Here is an 18,554-nt window from a genome sequence, read left to right as displayed (position 1 = left end):
ATACGTCGCTGTGAGTGCCGTAGGGTTTCCATCTTGTTCAACGATGGACTCGCACGTTAGACGCCGTTGTTTAAGATCATTCAATTTGCTTGATCCGAGTCTTCTTGGGCGTGTCATGCTTGATTCTCCAGTGGGCGGGCCGCTGCTGCAGCAGAAGGCGATATGGCAGGCAATAGTTGCTTGCATGCGGCAGACGTGGCCAAACCATTGTAGTCGTCGCTTCTGGACCAGCTCTTCCATCGAGGGCTTCTGGTGACATTGACTACATATTGCGCTGTTGCTGAGACGGTCATTGAGGGACACTTGGAGAATCTGACACCAACAGTGCATTTGGAAGACCTCGAACTTGTTGAGGTCATGCTTGAGGATGACCCAGGTCTCGGATCTATGGAGAAGAATGAGCAATACCAGTGTGCGTGACAGGCGGATTTTGGTGATGAGGCCTCCTCTTCCAGAGGCACCATCGGAGGAAGGCGAATGCTGCTGCTGCTTGACCAATTCTTGAGGGTAACTCAGTGTTACCTCAATGCAACACACAGCTGAATGTACCTCAAAGAACTTAGGCGACATTGTAAATAAATTGGGCCAAAATTCCTACAAAATAATGTGAGACACATAAAGTCATAGTGAAAGTCATTATTTCTGTCCTCTTTACAGGACTGCATAGCTCACATCATGTTTCCTAAGATTAATTAAAAAGTTTTTATTTTCATCCAGTGTTTGGAAATATGTTCATTTATACGTTCGAAGACTGAGTAGGGCTCCTTTGTTAAAAATCATTCCATGCAGTGGAATGGAGGAGATCAGCTTACTCATCTCCCTCTTAATAATAGTTCAGGTCAGGTGAGTTGGCTGGCCAATAAAGCACAGTTATAATGTGGTCAGTATAGTAGTGGTAGTTTTGGTACTTGGGGCAGGGGATAGGTCTTGCTGGAAAATCTGCACCTCTCAAAAGCTTGTCAGCAGATGGAAGCATGAAGAGCCACAGTTAGAGGGCCAAGTTGATTTTGGACTGGATAAAATCTAGTGGACCAACCACTGCCAACATCAGGAAATGGCATGGCACCGAAAATCATCACAAACTGTGGAAACTTCACACTGGACTTCAATTACCCCTGATTCAGGGCCTCTCCACTCTTCCTCCAGACTCTAGGATATTGATTGCTAAATGAAATGCTAAGTTTACTTTCATCTGAAAAGAGGACAGTGGACCACTGAGCAACAGTCCGGCTCTTTTTCTTCTTAGTTCAAGTAAGACACTTTTGATGTCATCTCTGGTTCAGGAGTCCCTTGATATTAAGAATGCGACAGATGTAGCCCCTTTCCTGAAGACGCTGGTATGTGATGGCTCTTGATTCACTGACACCAGCTGCAGTCCACAGCATGTTAAGCTCTCCCAAGTTCTTGAACTGACTTTTAAATATTTTCATTTTTCTCTTCCAGTCAAGTTTTCATTCTCTGTGAACAGCCACCCTTTTCAGCAATGACCTTCTGTGGCTCATCCTCTTGATGGAGGGTGTTGTCCTCTCGAAAACTGTCAAGTCAGCCTCAATCTTCCTCAAGAATGAGGCTGTCTCTCCATATCAGAGTTATAAAACAGCCTACTTGATGATGATTTTTCTGCTTTTCTGAAGAGCAGAAACTGCAGCATGTCACCCTATTTTACCCAAATCTGCAAATTTCCAGGCAGACAAGACCCGATCATTCACTGAGATCAGTAGCAGACTTTTGCATTTGACAGCTAATAAATATGAGAAAACGACCTGGCTCTCTGTGAATGATGGTCATGTTCGGGTTGATCTTTTTACACGGGAGTGTGTTTGCTCCTCTCTTAGTAGCCCATCGCAGCAGCTGCACCATCAGGCGAAGCTAACAAACTGTGTGCATAATTTCTTCCGAGATTCCCTTCAAATCAAAAGTCTCTACAGGATGTCACAGACAGCAGTTCTAGTACTCACCAGGTAGCTCGCCTTTCCAGAGTATTCACATATCAACTATCAATTTTATTTTATTCCAACAGGGGATTAAAATGTTATTTTAGCAGAAGCAGACACATATATAGCTCCGAATCAAGCCATGGCAGTATTTTTATTAGCAATTAACCACGATTTTTCAGTTAACGTGTTGGTCTATAAAATGTGGAAAGAGCTAATCATCATACTTGTGCTGATTTGTGTTTTCCTGACAAAAAAAAAAGACATTAACTTCCCACATAGCCTACAAAAAGCAGCATATTCACGCAAATGACAAGCTGGAAAAAGCTTGACTTTACATTAGCTTTTATTCACACCCAGTTGTCTTGCATTACATAGCTAATATAAACAAATCCAGCAGTGAAGAGCAACTGCATAAAGGTAATAAATGATGATAAAGAACACCAAATAAGCTAACCGTCCTGCAAATGAATGTTGCTTAGTTGTAAGACACTAGAATCAGACTGTTCGAGACCTTTATCTCTCATAACAAGACATCAATTTACACAGAACAAGATGCAGCACATGAAACAATGATCTCTTGCTGTGATTGAAAATGTGTTATTAGTAGTACATATGTGCCCGCATGTGTGAGCATAAGAGATCAGAGCAAATGGGAATGGCTGTGCTTGTTTGTGCTCCTATCAGTTCATCTTCCCTTATCAAAAGATGATCAAGGGGATCGTGAATAATGATGTTTGCTACATATGACCATAGCTTTAGCAGAATCACAGATCTGCAGTTACCATCTATTTCATCACTGCAGTCACACTCATTTGACTTATATTGCCCTCTGTGCAGTCAGAGGGCTGGACTAACTTAGGATGCTATCAACAGCTACAGTCATAACCTGAATCCTGCTTGCTTTGTTTGACTGTTTAAATGCAGGTGGTGTTCTGATTTCACCTCCATTCCCCTTCAGGTTTCAGCTCACTATGGGCAAACAGAGAAGTAAGCAAAAGAAGACGATCGACTGATCTGTGCATGCAAGACTGTGGGTGCATGAATAGTGTGTAAAAGATATGATGAAAAAGTCCTACCACAGCCTATCACCTTCCTCTCTCTATTTCACCTTTCTACAGGATTTGTCACATTGAGGACTGGGCATGTCAGGCTTTATAAAAGGTCTGTATTATGGGTGTAATGTAGGAGAGCAAAAATGACTTGGCAGCTGGCAAGCTGAAGAAAAGTTTCAAAAGAAAGTGAATATAAGAAGCCTTCACTCATAAACTCTGTATAATCATGTGAATGTCTTGGGGCGACCGTGGCTCAGGGGACTGGGAAGCTCATCTGTAACCAGAAGGTTGCCGGTTCCATCACCCTGCTCTCTCTGTCCTGGTCGTTGTGTCCTTGGGCAAGACACTTTACCCTACTGCCTACTGGTGTTGGCCAGAGGGGCCGATGGCGCGATATGGCAGCCTCGCTTCTGTCAGTCTGCCCCAGGGCAGCCGTGGCTACAACTGTAGCTTGCCTCCACCAGTGTGTGAATGTGAGAGTGAATGAATAGTAGAATTGTACAGCGCTTTGGGTGCCTAGAAAAGCGCTATATAAATGCAATTCATTATTATTATTATTAATGCTCATGTATTACACTTAGCGACTGACTACATTTTATATTTGATGTGCTTGTCTCTTTTTATTATCATCTTGATTTTTTGCATTCCTCTTGGTCCAATAAAAAATGTATGATCGTCAGTTGAAAACAAATAAGCTCTATTTCTTACTCTCTTTCCTTCTAATCAAGCATCAGTTCAACATTTAAATGTGTCCTTTTATTTCAGTAAATACATACTTACTGAGACAGATGGTAATCCAAACATGATAAAGTAGTGTGCAAACAGTGCAGATGTTAACCTAGTCGTGCACATGCTTGTGTTGGGACTCATTTACTCATTACTATATTGATCTGTTTCTAAAATTACAACCAGATTCTTACAATGTGTGAACCTGACACTTTTATCTTTACCAAAGTGCATAATTTAGCAATTTAGAATCATTCTGAATTGCTGATAGGCCTGCTTGCAATCAGAAATACTGCCAAGACCCCATTTCTCTTTATAGGGAAACAAAATTACCTCAAGGTGCAACATGGAGAAAGCCACCAGAGACTATGGCTCAGTGGAAAAAGAAGGAAAAAAATCACCTTAAAGCTGACCTGTATAAAAATAAATTAAAAAAAAAAAGCTACTCTCTTGTCACAAGGGGTGGTCACAGTGGGTAGCTCCGCATGTTTGATTTGCCTTTCCTGACACAACCCAGAAGAGAATTTGTATCTCTAAATGGAAATGAACCAGCAACCTTTTGCTTGCCAAACAAATGTGTAAACCACTACAATAAGGTTTTATCTTTAAAATAAATAAATAAGGAAGCTAGTGGAGCACAAATGTCGGATGGACATTGAGGGCTATCATGAGGGGCTATGCGCTGCTGCTCTCTGGCAGGTAGCTCCATGCCCTCCTGGGTTTTAAATGCACCTTAAAACACACATACATCAACACTACATATGAGCGGGCGGAGGGATGTTTGGAGTCTTCACACCCCTCCCTGTTCCCTGTTGCCTGTTGGGGTGGGGGTGTGTGTGTGTGTGGGAGGGTGGGGGTGGGGGGGGGGGTTGTGGGAGGAGGAGTTGGCCGTCCGATTGGGAATGTGGTCTGGAATGTGGAGCCTCCCTGCTGCTGCGGAGTCGGGGCGGTCTGCTTCTCTCCACCCCAGGGAAAAGGGTAACACTACCTGGGTCTGGGTGCAGTTTCCCCCTCCAGGGGCAAGGGTACCTAGACCTGGGGTATAGAGTACGCTTGGGGAGTGTGATTGTGTGTACAGTGTCTATTTATGTCTGTCTCCACGTTGGGTGAGTGCTGAGTAATTGCATATGAGAGCATGAGGGTGGGAATGGATGTTCTGTGTCTATATGTCAGGTCGGGTATCAGACGCCACCTCTCTAGGGACATCTCAGGCCCTCCAAGGTATGGAGGCCTATCTCCCCCCCCCCGCCCATCACCACCACCACTCCCCCTGCCAGTGGCAGATGCCCTCAGATATCGGTGCATTGGTGGTTCTTTGTGTCCGGGGATGGGCGTCCAGGTACACACCGGCTCACTCCTTGGTGGCTGCTTGTCGGGGCCTGGAGCCTGGGGCTCGCTCGGGCCACTTCGGGGGTGGGGTGCCCTCGGCCTGAGGCTCGGTCACTCTGGCACAGCTGGCTGCCAGCGGAGCTCACGGGCACGTCACTGCAACCCCCCCTGGCTTCTGCTCCGCGGCTGCTGAGTGACCCCTTATCTGGGGCTCTCCTCAGTTCTTTCTGGGATAGTGGCGCGGCTCTGTTGGTCTTCCTTGGTCTCTTGTGTTCTGAGGGCCTCTGGATGTCTGGAGTCTTGATCTCCTCCATACCTGCTTCATGCCCTGGTGGGCAGGGCTGTGGCTTTTTTTTTTTTTGCTTGTTTTCTCTTTCTTCTTTCTCAATAGGTGATCAATGTGATTGATATATGTATTTTTTTTTGTCTGTTTGTTTTGTTGGTTTTTTCTTTTGCCCTTTATTACCGTTCCTCTTCCCTGCTGTTTTTATTTCCCTCTTTCTTTCTTCCCTTTCTTTTCCCCAGTTGAGCTGCAGCTCACAGCACAAAAAATGCCTTGTTGACCTCTGGAATCAAGAGGACTTAAAGCACAGACTTGTGAGCACATGTCCAGCATTTAGCGTCAGGGATCACTGTGACTAACCACAGCCCCAGAAAGATGATGCTGACTTCTATAGCATATATTCATGCGCTGTGCAGTTTCATATATAAAAATTCAACTTGTGTTGAACTAAAATCAATTTCTTAAATGCACTCACATTTTTCACCTTCCAAAATCTCACCATGAGGTCCATTTAGCAACTTTTCTGGACTGTTTGATCATACCATATGATCTTTAACAGCTCACAAGTTTTCCAGTCTTCATGGAAAAGTTCACATCTCTACATTTTTTGAATACTCAATCTATGTTTATGTTCACTTGTTTAATCATTCATTCAGTACTCGGCTTCTCTGTTCAACATAAATGAATTCAACCAGATTCTGTATTCAGTCTTATGTCTGGCATTTTTTTGTAAAAAGCTACAGCAACATCAATTCAATTCATATTCAGATAGAAACATTGTAGATAAATCTGAGCAACAGACAAATCACACAGAGCTAAAATGCTGTCTTTGCAAAATCTTGACATGAAGAGTAATAATAGTTTCCAAGCAGACTGAATGAAACAGCAAAAAGCAGCAAATGAGCAAAGCATTCAGATGTGCCACCTATGCTACTGTAGCTAAGATTTTTTTGACCCACAATCCTGTAAAAATACCCAACTAAACATAATATTTGGATGGCAGATTGATTAAGAATTAAACTGATCCCTTGTGTTTTTTCCCTCATCAATTTAAGAAACAATACGGTTCAATCAAAGTTGCACTCTAAATATCCAAGAAGAAAAACCCCACACACAAAAGATTGCAATTGAGAACATCACACTGACATCACAAAAGGAAAAGATACAAAAAGTAAAGATAAAAGGATCAAGGACTTTCCAATTCCACTTGCACTTGGCTTAACCTGCTGCTGAAAAAAAATACCTGCTCCCTTTCTCAGTGTTTTCACCATCGCTTTCATTTCCTAACAGCAGACAGAAAATGTACAGACAAGGCACGATTTTAACGGCGGACTCTGAGGCTTGTTTGGGTTGCACTTTCCTGTTTGCCACATAAGATGGAAGCTAAAATCTGATAAGATGAATGGCAAACAGAGGGAAAATAGACAACAGAAGAAGACAGAAACTCCTGACTGTGATTCTTTGCATATCTCTTACAATCTGCATCCCTTCAACCAGGGCACAATACAACTGGCTGTTTAGAACAGCCTATTTTTTTTTACACAAGGGCTGACTTTATCTTTAAAGAAATCCTCTGTGATGATGATGAAAACACAAATATATCTGATATAAGAAAGGACTGGACTTCAGTGTCATCACAGTTTGCGGCTTTGCCTGTAATGTGTCTGAGGGGCTTTTCATTATTCTACAAACACTGTTGTGCTATTGAATGGACAGGCTGCTGAGTGCATAAAGACTGCTTGCTGACTTTAAATGGAAAAACAGATGAACTCTAGGTATTATGAAATTTTCAGAGGTTTAATGTAGTACTAGAGCGCTCCTAAAACAGCCAAAGCAAAAATATTTACTTAATAATCCAGTTCCTTCCCTCCTTACATTGAATATGGCACCCCTCAAGGATTTTAGATCCTCTTCCTTTTCCACTCTACCACATGCAATAACTCTCTACAGTACAGCCTGTCTGTCTGGCAGAAAGACAGCTGCCACATTATAATAACAATATGCAAGATAAATTATTATATACTATGATTACTTATATGATTTTTAAATCGTTTCAACTGCAATGACAAAATGGTTTTCAAACTATCAAATACATAGACTGATATAGATAACAGCAAATATGTATCAGGTCATACACAACTGCAAAAGAGGAGCTGGCATGAATTTGAGCTGACAAATTTGCTCACTGATGTACAGCTACTGTATGCATGCTAAACAAGCCTAAATAGCATGCCCTATATGAGATTTGCCAATTAGATGGGTAAAATGTTTATCAGATGACCCAGTAGAAGATGATGTCCTGGCACTCAGATTTGCTCTGACGGGGCTGTGCTTCAGTTTCTGGCTTGCTTAAAAGAAGGTCCTGCACATGTTTTCTTTCTAAAAGCAGTTTGTCCTTATGCATGTGTTCTTATAAGCCCCCATCCAGTATAAAATAAATACATAAAAAAGCTTGGCTGAAAACTCCGACCATATAACAGTTTTCTGTGGAAACTCTTTCGAGCAGCAGTTAAGCAGCAGGTAAAATAAGTACCGATCACGTCATCAGCTTTCTAAATATATTTCTTAAGATTCTATTGACATGAAATTCTCACCAGACGTTGGTAACAGCCCACCCAGTCCACACATGCAACAAAATCAAGCCATAAATTATTTGTAATAAGAAGAAATGACATAGGGAAAAAGCTTTGAGCACGCTTACTGAAATGTATTTAACACCTTGTACACAAGCATTTGTTGCAATGACAGCTTCAAGACAGGTCCTATATGTTAAAACTAATGGCATGCATTGTCCAGGTCTGATTTTAGCCCATTCTTCCACACAAGCAGTCTTTAAATCCCGAAGGTTCTGTGGGCTCCTTCTATGAACTGTGAGCTTCAGTTCTTTCCAAAGACTTTCAATTAGATTCAGTTCAGGCCAATCTTGCAGACTTATTTTCTTGCTCTGAAACCAATTCACAGTTTCCTTGGCTGTGTGTTTGGGATCATTGTCTTGCTGAATCACCCACCCTGATTTAATCTTCATCATCCTGGTAGATGGTAGAAGATTACTTCAAATATATAAAGTGTGCCAGGGCCATGTGATAAACATCCCCACACCATAATGTTTTCACCTCTAACCTTCACTGTTGGTATGGTGTTTTTGGGGGGGAAATATGATGCCTTTTTACCTCCAAACATGGTCTTGTATTATGGCATCCAATGAGCTCATGTTTGGTCTGGTCCTGGGACCAGACTATATTTCCCAGTATTTCACAGGTCTTTCTAATTGTTGTTCAGCAAACATGCTTCAACATCCCTTTTCTTCAAATGCACTCAGCCATTGCGACTCAGTGCATTTAGTCATCTGATCTTTTCACTCCTCTGCCTGAAATCTTGCGATTGGCCCACTGTTAACGGCCGGTTCATGGCGAAATGATCTTCTTTCCACTTCCTGATTATGGCTCCAGCAGTGCTCATTGGAACCTTCAATAGAAATTCTTGCTGTAACCAATGCCATCAGCGTGTTTTGCAGCAATAAGGTTGCAAAAGTCTTGAGTGAGCTTGGTTTTATCCATCCTGATGTGTTTCTTGTGTGACACCTTAGTAATGAGACACCTTTTTATATGCCATCAGGTGGGACTAAACCAGCTGGTATTAATTTGCACTAAGTATAAGCATTGATAGATTTCACACCAGCTAAAATCTATCAGTGATAGATTTTAGCTGGTGTCATGAGCTTCCATGCCTTCCTGCACCTCCCTTCTTCATATGTTCAATACTTTTTCCCTGTGTTACAAAACTGAATTTATCCACATTTATGGTTTGATATTTTCTTTCCATGTGTGGATTGGATGGGTTGTTACCAACATCTGGTGAGAATTTCATGTCAACTGCATATTAAGAAATATATTTACTTTGAAAACCAGTGATCCATACTTACTTTACCCGCTGAATATAAGAGGAAAGAACAAAAAATGCGTGATCATGAACCACAATGGTGTCCTAATTACTCTAATTAATTTCCTGGTGAGAATTTAACTATTTAAAGTCTGGCTGAGGATGCACTTTGCAGGCAGCAGTATGGATAGGAAAAACAGACAGATCCTGTCCATTTATGATTTCCTTCACTGAGCAGTTTGGTCAGTAGCATGGCGAGAAGAAAGCTGCGTTTCCAGGCAACAGGCCATCTGTTTTCTCCCACCTCTCAAAGTTATATCTGTCTTGTTCATTTTTCACAGAATGAAACACATTTCTTGCGATGTTTGTCCGTCATGATAAAGTGAGGAGTATCATGGTTGCCCTGCAGCATCCTGGATACTGTAGTGTGCTAATAGAACCCCTGAGACCCAACTGCTGCACTTCTGGATGATGGACAGTAGGGGAAGCCATGGGAGGAAAGAAGGTGGGTTGTCTGGATGGAGAAAAAGATAACTGGTGGGAGGAGATGTGGAATCAGGGCCTGTGCAGCATGTTGCCATCATGTCTGGACAGCACAGAGACCTGGCTCAGTTGAGGAAGCAGCATGCTCCATGCTGAGGCTGACTCAGTGCATCCAGGCTAATTAAACCACAAGGGGATAAACAAGGGCACTGAAAACTGGAGCCTGCTGGGAGAAGGAGTTCCACATGCTGTCAGGGTGGTGGCAGAAGTACAGCATGTTCAAACTGAATTAAAACCTAAAGGAGGTTTGGGTGGAATCCTACAAAACCCAGTGTAAACAGAAAGAGATAAGGAGTAAGAGGACGTGGAGTTTCTGATGATAGTTTTTTAATATCCAAAACTAATGCCCATCTGCAGAGCTGTGCATTGCTTGGCTAGCTGCTGTGAACTCCCCTGTCTACCCTTCCACTTGTTTTAGCCGTGAGCTGGTCATTCAATGTGCTACAATATGGCACTGCTTACAAAACAAGCCTCCCTTAAACAGTCACCCTGCATCAAAAATAAGATATTTACATGCATCTCACTAAATATGATAATTTAAAGCTCCACTATTTTACAAAATAAATTAGAGAGGTTTCAGTGTTTGAGTTGAAAAGAGTTTGAATATGTATTATGATCTGTAAGACGTCTACATTCTGAAAGGAAAAATATGCCCACAGTTGGGCATAAATGAAGATGCATCAAATGAAAATATCCTGAGAAATTTGTTTAGAGCCTTTCTCAAAGAGAATACAACAGCAGTCGTGCAACAAGAAGTGCTCAATGTGGGCTAGAAAAGCTATACAAATAAGTCTTCTATTCAATTAAATCCTTGGGTATTGAGCTCAATACAGTGCAATACTTTTTACTTTTTAAAAAGACAGGAATGGTAATAACATTTTTCATCTGATTTACAAGTATAAACAAGAAGAGATTTATAGTTGTTTGGATTAAAAAAAAACTGATGACTGTCATCTCATGCATTTTAAAATTTCACATTGAGTTTTCTAGAACTTTGATTTGGAATTTCTCAGTATGACTCTGTCCCTAAAGAGATTTCATCAGGAGAAACAAAAAAAAAACAAATTGCTTTTTTATTTATTATGTCTAAAGTAAATAAAGTGAATAAAAAAAATAACATCAGCCCAAAGGATCAGTTTGGGCTACAACTTGGGAAATAGCTTTTTAAACATTGCAATGATTTTTACCATCTGAAATTCACTTTGCAAGAGATCAGTTAAAATATCCCCATAACACAGACAGACAAATAAATAAACGATGAAAAAAAGAAATAACTTTGAGAGTTGACTGAAACAAGTGGACTCTCAAGAAGTCCACTTGTTTTATGTGGAATAGAATAATGTTTTGTAAGCTGTGTAAAATGCATTTTATGAAATATTGCATGCTAACGCTGAAGCTTAGAACAACACAGTTTTTGAGGTATTGAAAAAAAGAACACGAAAACAAGCTTTTACCAAAACCAGGAATGACTGACTCATAGGTGGATGAATCTAAAGTGCAAGTGTTGCACGAGTTCATACGGCATCCTGGATGCAATCACATCAAGGAAAGAGGTACAAATCAGTCAAAGTAACTAAATATTGCTGTTGCATGGATCATATAATCAAGCAAAAAGCTAGAAGTGAAGAAAAAAGCGGAGAACAAAATGAATCCTTCATTTGAAATCGCCTCATTTAACTATAGTGGTCTTGTTTTTAACCTGGTACTGAAAGGGAAATCAATCAGTAATGAACTTATTTTTGAACATCATGGTGAGCATGTTTCCAGGCCTACCTGTGTCACCCCATACAGGCAGGTATTCATCTTGCTGGATGTCGAGCATGATCTCCAGGCCATTTCCAGTCCCTCCCTTCATGGTGGTGCGCAGCGTCTTCCCCTCCTCTGCTGCGTTGAACATATAGCACTTCCCATATCTGGTGAACACCTAAGCGAAGACAGAGAGAAGTGATGACTTACGATTTATTAATGATGATACAGAGACCTCAGACTATAAAAATATCACTGAAGTAGAGACATTTGGCTGCACACCGAAGGGTCTAATTTAAAAGAAGATTTATTTCACACCAAAGGCATCAATTTAGCAATTAAATTTATATCTATAGAATGATAACGAGCTGCGATTAGATTTTTCATGAGCCTAATGTTTCCCTCTGAGTTGTCAATTATTATGTATTTCAATATGAATCTATAAAGGTTTCAGCTTGGTTCTCTCTCTTATGACATGCACAGTTATGACACTGTCACTACACATCTGTGCACCTTATCTCCCTATTTGGAGCAAGTCGGTCTACTGTGACATGTTGTCATTTTGCACGTGCACGTAAACATGTTCCACGGCTGCTTTTATGAGCATGAACCAGTGTAATTGTAAATTACCTTTGCTTACACAAGGTGGAATACAACAGGTGCTACATTCACTGCGCTAGGGAATAAGCAGTGGAATTAATAATACATTTCTGCTTTTGTGCTTTCCTTTGGCTTTTCAGATGGATATGGTTTGACAGCATCTATATTGCTTTTGGTAAAATACTATTATTGTTTGCAGTTTGGTGCGTCTAAATGATAAAATATTGTGCTGCTGAACTTCTATCAGTTCCTGTTTTTATTCAAACACCATGTTTAAAATCAAAAAATTGCTCGGTATCAAACATTATAATAATAATAATAATAATAATACATTTTATTTATGAGGGCCTTTCAAGTCACCCAAGGACACTTTACTGTAGGATAAAACACTTTTGGGGGCAGAGAGCTCCACAGCCTGGGAGCAGAGCAGCTGAAAGCTCTGCTTCCCATGGTGGTGAGGCGGAAGGAAGGTACAGCAAGCTGGATAGAAGAAGAAGATCGAAGTGAACGGGCAGAACAGGTAGTGGTTAACAGGTCAGAAAGGTAAGGAGGAGCGAGGTTATGAATGACCTTGAAGGTGAACAGAAGAAGTTTGAATATTATCCGGAATTTCACAGGGAGCCAGTGAAGTTCCTGAAGAACAGGGGTGATGTGCAGCAGAGTTCTGAACCAGTTGAAGCTTATGGAGGGATTTTTGGGGGAGACCATGCAGAAGAGAATTGCAGTAGTCAATACGGGAGGTAACAAGACTGTGGACAAGAATGAACGTAGACTGGGTGGAAAGAGAAGGAAGCAATCTGTTAATGTTGCGTAGATGGAAGTAGGCAGAACGGGTGAGATTATTGATGTGAGATTTATAGGAAAGTGAACTGTCTAGGATGACACCAAGGCTCTTAACCTGAGGAAAAGGGAAAACTGTGGAGTTATCGATGGTGAGTGAGAAATGGTTTGCCTTAAAAAGGTTGGATTTGGTGCCAATAAGGAGGATCTCAGTTTTATCCTCATTGAGCTTCAGAAAATTAGAGGTAAACCAGGATTTTAACTCGGATAGACATTCTGAAAGGGAGGAAGGTGGGAGGGAGGAATCAGGTTTGCAAGAGAGATATAACTGGGTGTCATCAGCAAAACAGTGAAACTGAAGATCAAATGTGCGGAAAATGGTACCTAGAGGGGGGATGTATATTATGAAGAGAAGAGGGCCTAAAACTGAGCCTTGAGGTACACCAGAGGAGACGGGGAATAGACGAGAGCGGGATGATCTTAGTTGAATAAACTGGGAATGGTCGAGGAGATATGATTGAAACCAGGCGAGGGGTGTGTCAGAGATGCCGAGAGAGGAAAGTCTGCTTAGAAGGACAGAGTGAGAAATGGTGTCGAAGGCTGAACTCAGATCTAAAAGGACGAGAATGGTGAGAAGACCAGAGTCAGCTCCGATTAGAAGATCGTTAGTGACTTTAAGTAAAGCAGTTTCTGTACTGTGACATGAGCGAAAACCAGATTGAAATCTCTCGTAGATACTATTATTATTAACCAGGTGTAAATGAAGTTGAGCTGCAACCACTTTTTCGAGTATCTTAGAAATGAAGGGTAAATTGGAAATCGGACGGAGGTTGTTAAAGTTGTGAGGATCTAAAGAAGGTTTTTTCAGTATAGGAGTGACTAGAGCAGTCTTGAATAAGGAGGGAACGATACCGGTGGTGAGAGAAGAGTGAATGATAGCAGAGATGAGTGGGAGTAAAGAAGAGAGGCAGGATTTCACAAGCCCCGTGGGCATGGGGTCAAGATGGCATGTGGCAGGCTTTGATTTACATATGAACTCGGGAATATCAGATAAATCAGGAAGATGAAAAGTGGAAAACGGCTCAAAAAGGAGAAAAGGTTCTGGAGAGGGCGTAGACACAACATTTGATCTGAGTTGCTGGTGGATGTTATTGATTTTCGTAGTCCAGAACAGCATCAAGGAATTGCAGGTTTCAGAGGAATAGAAGTGCGGTGGTAAAGCGTTGGGGGGTTGAATTAGTTTGTTGAGAACTGAAAACAGAGTCCTTGTACCCTCATAAGAACTGATAATACCAGAGTAGAAGCTTTGTTTGGCCTTGCTGATGGAGTCTTTATACTTAAGTACGTGGTATTTATAGATTTGTGAATCAACAGTTAAACCAGATTTCTTATATTTACGCTCTAGCTGCCGAGCTTTATACAGGCAAAATGTTGATTGAACAAATTTCCCACGTGTGGGACTAATAAAGGTTATCTTATCTTATGATTGCTGAGGTGAGGGTCAGAGGAAGTACTCTCTTCTGCTAGTACACCAAAAGCACAAAAATGGAGACGATATTAGATGACAAATTCATACACAAACACGCTATTATGAGTGATGGAGCTGGACGTGACCGCTCAATCGGTATGTTGCCCGAATTTCATCAAATATAACATTTTCCACTACAGTACAAGGATTTGTGCCATATAAGAGGATGTCACGGAGGAGGTGTAAATTTTCCCTCGGGAAATGAAGAATTATGAGAAAATCTACACTAATATAAAACAAAGCATCTGTCTCCACACGAGACAAGGACAAGAGGATATAGATGTTGTGTGGCGTATGAAGCTAAGGTTGCCCAGCAACACCCCAACCAAAATGACACACGAAAGCATTTTCAGGTGATTGAGAACTCAAGCATCGAGGGTACAAGGCTGACATCTAAGCCGTGTACACACTGGAAGTGATTTGTTTGCCGCGCATCACTTTGAATCTGCCACTTGTGATATTCTCGGCTCTGGTTGCCTAGGTGACCCTCTAATGTCTTTACTAGGAGGTTATATGTCAATCAACAGTATTCTTTACTTTAGTAGTTTCTTCAGGTGCTCGCCTTAAAGTTTACTGCAGGTCCTGCCCACTTTGCATTGGCAGCAGTTACTTCGCCTGTAGTCACTTGAAGTCGGCAAATATTATTCACTTTCTATAAACTTTGGTTGCAACATCACCACAATTCACTTCCAGTATGTTCAAGGCTTTAGGAAGTAGTATCATATATACACCATACACAATCTATAGCAAACCTGTTAGAATAGGGGGGAAAAAAAATCGGAAAATCTTGATCACAATCAGGAAAACTGCACAAGGAATGAGAATGAACATGCAACAATCCTGACTGAAATGCAGAGGTTTGTCCTGGAATAAATATAAACAAAACTAAATAATGAAGCATCCCGTTTTCATTATTTTTAAGCTGTTCTTTTGTGTGCAGTGTTTGGTCAAATTGTATTTTTTTTTCCATAGTGCACACACAGAAACACAACACTGACAGTTAAAGCGTTGTTGTTTAATATGTCTACGTGAAGGTCAGCCTTGGCATTAAACACATCCTGCTAGAGGGGCACTTCCCCTCATTTCCACATCATCTACCTTTCTTTCTACAGGACAGTTGTTCACAGCTCTAATTTGCTAAAGCCAAAAATATAGCAGAGCCCACAGAAACACGCAACACGCACGAATCCAAAGGCAATGTTCTACATAATCACTTAAAAGCAGAGAGCGTTCGGCCTGGACTTGAACAGGGCTTCAGAGAATATGTCTCACAAACTTTTTACTCCTTTCATGTGTGTGTGCACAGGGAGGGAGAATAAACAAAACAAAGTCACATTCCTAATTACTGTATGTGGACAACAGCTTCGCCCTTCACTAATATCTCTCTGTGCCCCCTCCCGTTCATCAAAAACCAACTAATGGCTACAAGGCATTTATGAGTAATAGGCTGAGTTAAAATTGCAGCTTATTTGAGTAACAATGTGTGTTAGTTTGTGTGTAACACAAGCAATGATGGATTTGATGAGATGAATAGCAATCACTGTAACGACCATCAACTTCGAAGCTGATTGAAAGGAAGTGACTGAATGAAACAGTTTAATAAATCAGGAGCACCACTGTTCCCTGAACCCTAATCAGCAAAATAAAAAATATACCCATCAATATCACAAACACCTCACACTGTGATTTAGTACAATGCAACAGCACCACTGACTGCAGTCTTTAAAACTATAACAAAGCCTTAAATATTAAACACTTGTCTCAAATAGTATTGGCAAACCCAGAACAATATAAGCTATAATAATGGGCTACTTTAATAAAGTACACTGGTTTAACTTTGTAACTTACACATGCTTATATTGTGAAAATGCTTTTCTAATAAAGGTGTAAAGTGGAAAAGAGGGTGCTTGTTATGACGTTCCCACACTCTCTTTGTGCCGTTACAAGCTGCCCATGAAAAAGCTGCAGATGAGTAAAACAAAAATGAGCAGAGGCCATAAAGCAGGTTGTGGTTGAACTGGGTTTGCTAACAAGCCCTAATCTTGTTATAAGTGAGCAACATCACACATATTTTACGAGTGCCGCTTGATTTTCACATCACAGCGAATCCTCAAGAGTTTAGTGTTCTAACTCCCACACTGATATTTGCTCACAATTTGGAAACGGTCGAGATAATGAGAATCCTTTTGATTATCAGCTGAAATCTATGGTCATATGCAAATATCCAGATAACACTCAGACACAGATAATGTTACCCCATACTTCCTAACGCTGACCTTGAAAACCTGAGAGATAGTTTAAACACCTTGTAGGGACTTTATTAACATCAGTGGCTGAAACAGTAAAATTTCATGGTTCTGGGTCCTTTTGGTCCAGCATTTTGTGTTTTCTTGTATTCTTGTGGTATTTTGTATTATGGGTTATGTTCTGGTTCATTAGTAGTCTTTAGTTATTCTGCTGTGAGTTTCTTATATTCCCTGTTTAGTTCCTTAATTTTTTTTAGTATTTTCCTCTTGTGTCTTTGCCCTCGGCGTCTTTCTCTGTGTGTCTGTGTTTATATAGGTTGTGTGAGTTCTTGTGTCTTGTTTCCTCCTCATGTTTCATTCTGTTTTCCCCTGCCTGCCATGCTTATCCATGCTTCCCCAGTCAGTCATGTCTCTGTGTCGGATGATCTGATATCGTCGTGTTGGTACAACATAGTAAATGTTGTTCCAGGATCAACATTGCAAGTGACCAATCACATTCTTGTGACGTTATTCTTTGGCGCGCCAAGCCATTCGTGCATTTATGAAATTCCAATGTTGCAAGGACAATATCAATTCTGCTTAACGTTAGGGTTAGGGTCAGGGTCCGTTGATCGGCGGACAAAGGCGGTTTCTCGCAGCTTAAGTACAGTTTTTCGTTTTATGGCAGTTTTTCCCAAAGTCGCAAAAGTATGACGTCACAACATTCTGATTGGTCACTTGCAATGTTGATCCTGGAACAACATTTACTATGTTGATCTGGGAACAACACCAACACGACGATATCAGATCGTGCCTCTGGGTCTGTCTGCGCCTCTGTGTGTTTGTTCCCATTACTTCCTGTTTTGAGTTAGTAGTCTCCTGTGTGTGTGCGCCATGTTTTGCTTTGCTTCTCTTACTTTGAAGGTACCTCGTCTCGTGTGTTATGTTTAGCTTTATGTCCTCTGTCTCGTTGAGTGTAATTTGACCCAGTTGTGTTCCCCATGTGTTTCCTGTTCCCTCGTCATTTAAGCCCTTTGTATTCGTCTTTCCAGTGTCGCGATCTCCCTCATAGTTGTGTGTTTCTCTGCGTCCTTATCCGTATGTTTTGTTTTCTTATTTATTCCCAGTATAGTTTTGTACTATTTTGCCATTTAGCAAATAAAGCTCTGTTTTTCAGTTTACTTTACTCTGAGAAGTCTGCGTTTGGGTCCTTCCCTGCTTTCACACAGCCAAATTATGACAAATGTAGTATTGAACATACATTACTGTAAAGACTGAAGTATATGGTAGCATACCCAGGTATACATAGGTGTGGCTAACTCTACGGTTCCACAGCTGTTTCATATTGATCAATAACACGTAAAAATGGGAACATTTTTCATCTCAACCCTCTCTCCTTTTATTTTGAGAGTGGGTTTGTTAAAAGCAGCTGTCTCCTCAATGTCGATGGAGGGAGAAATGTTGATTGTGACTCCTCAAGAGGCAATTCAGCAGACAAAAATGTGGGATTCATGCCTCTTACTAAAAAATGCCATTTTATTTTTTGACTGCACAGTATTATGGGTTAACAAGGTTGTTACTATTGGTTGGAGTTATTATTAACCGCAGCCTCTCCCACACAAACAGCGCTCCCTATTCAGGACTGGTTAAAAACTCAGAGCTGAGAACATAAATCTTCAGTTCTGAGGGTCTGATGTTGATATTTTATGTTTCTGTAAAAAAAGGGGGGGGGGTTAAAGTGCATGGGTAATATTCGGTTTTTCACTGCTGCTGTGTTTTTGAGATGGGTTTTTCATTTCATGCTCCTCCTCCTTTATTGACACTGGCCCTCTCATGGATGGTTTACACACATGATTGATCGACTACCTGATGCCACGCTGCCACAGAGGTGGTACGCTTCGGAAGAATATGAAGTACCACATTAGA

The 18,554-nt window shown here is 41.1% G+C and overlaps 1 protein-coding gene across 5 annotated transcripts in view; it reads right to left on the bottom strand.

Moving 5' to 3' along the window:
- The window catches only part of asic2 (acid-sensing (proton-gated) ion channel 2), a 394,155-nt gene that overhangs the window by 26,634 nt on the left and 348,967 nt on the right, over positions 1–18,554 (bottom strand). For all 5 annotated transcript variants that reach the window (XM_040044560.1, XM_040044572.1, XM_040044558.1 and 2 more), the window contains one exon: positions 11,523–11,673. In XM_040044560.1, the coding sequence (XP_039900494.1) occupies positions 11,523–11,673 (151 nt within the window). The remainder of the gene's footprint in view (positions 1–11,522; positions 11,674–18,554) is intronic.

The sequence above is a fragment of the Simochromis diagramma genome, unplaced genomic scaffold, assembly GCF_900408965.1.
Source record: "Simochromis diagramma unplaced genomic scaffold, fSimDia1.1 OVJJ01000321.1, whole genome shotgun sequence".
Classification (NCBI taxonomy): Eukaryota; Metazoa; Chordata; class Actinopteri; order Cichliformes; family Cichlidae; genus Simochromis; species Simochromis diagramma.
This window is presented reverse-complemented; position numbering and strand designations above follow the sequence as displayed.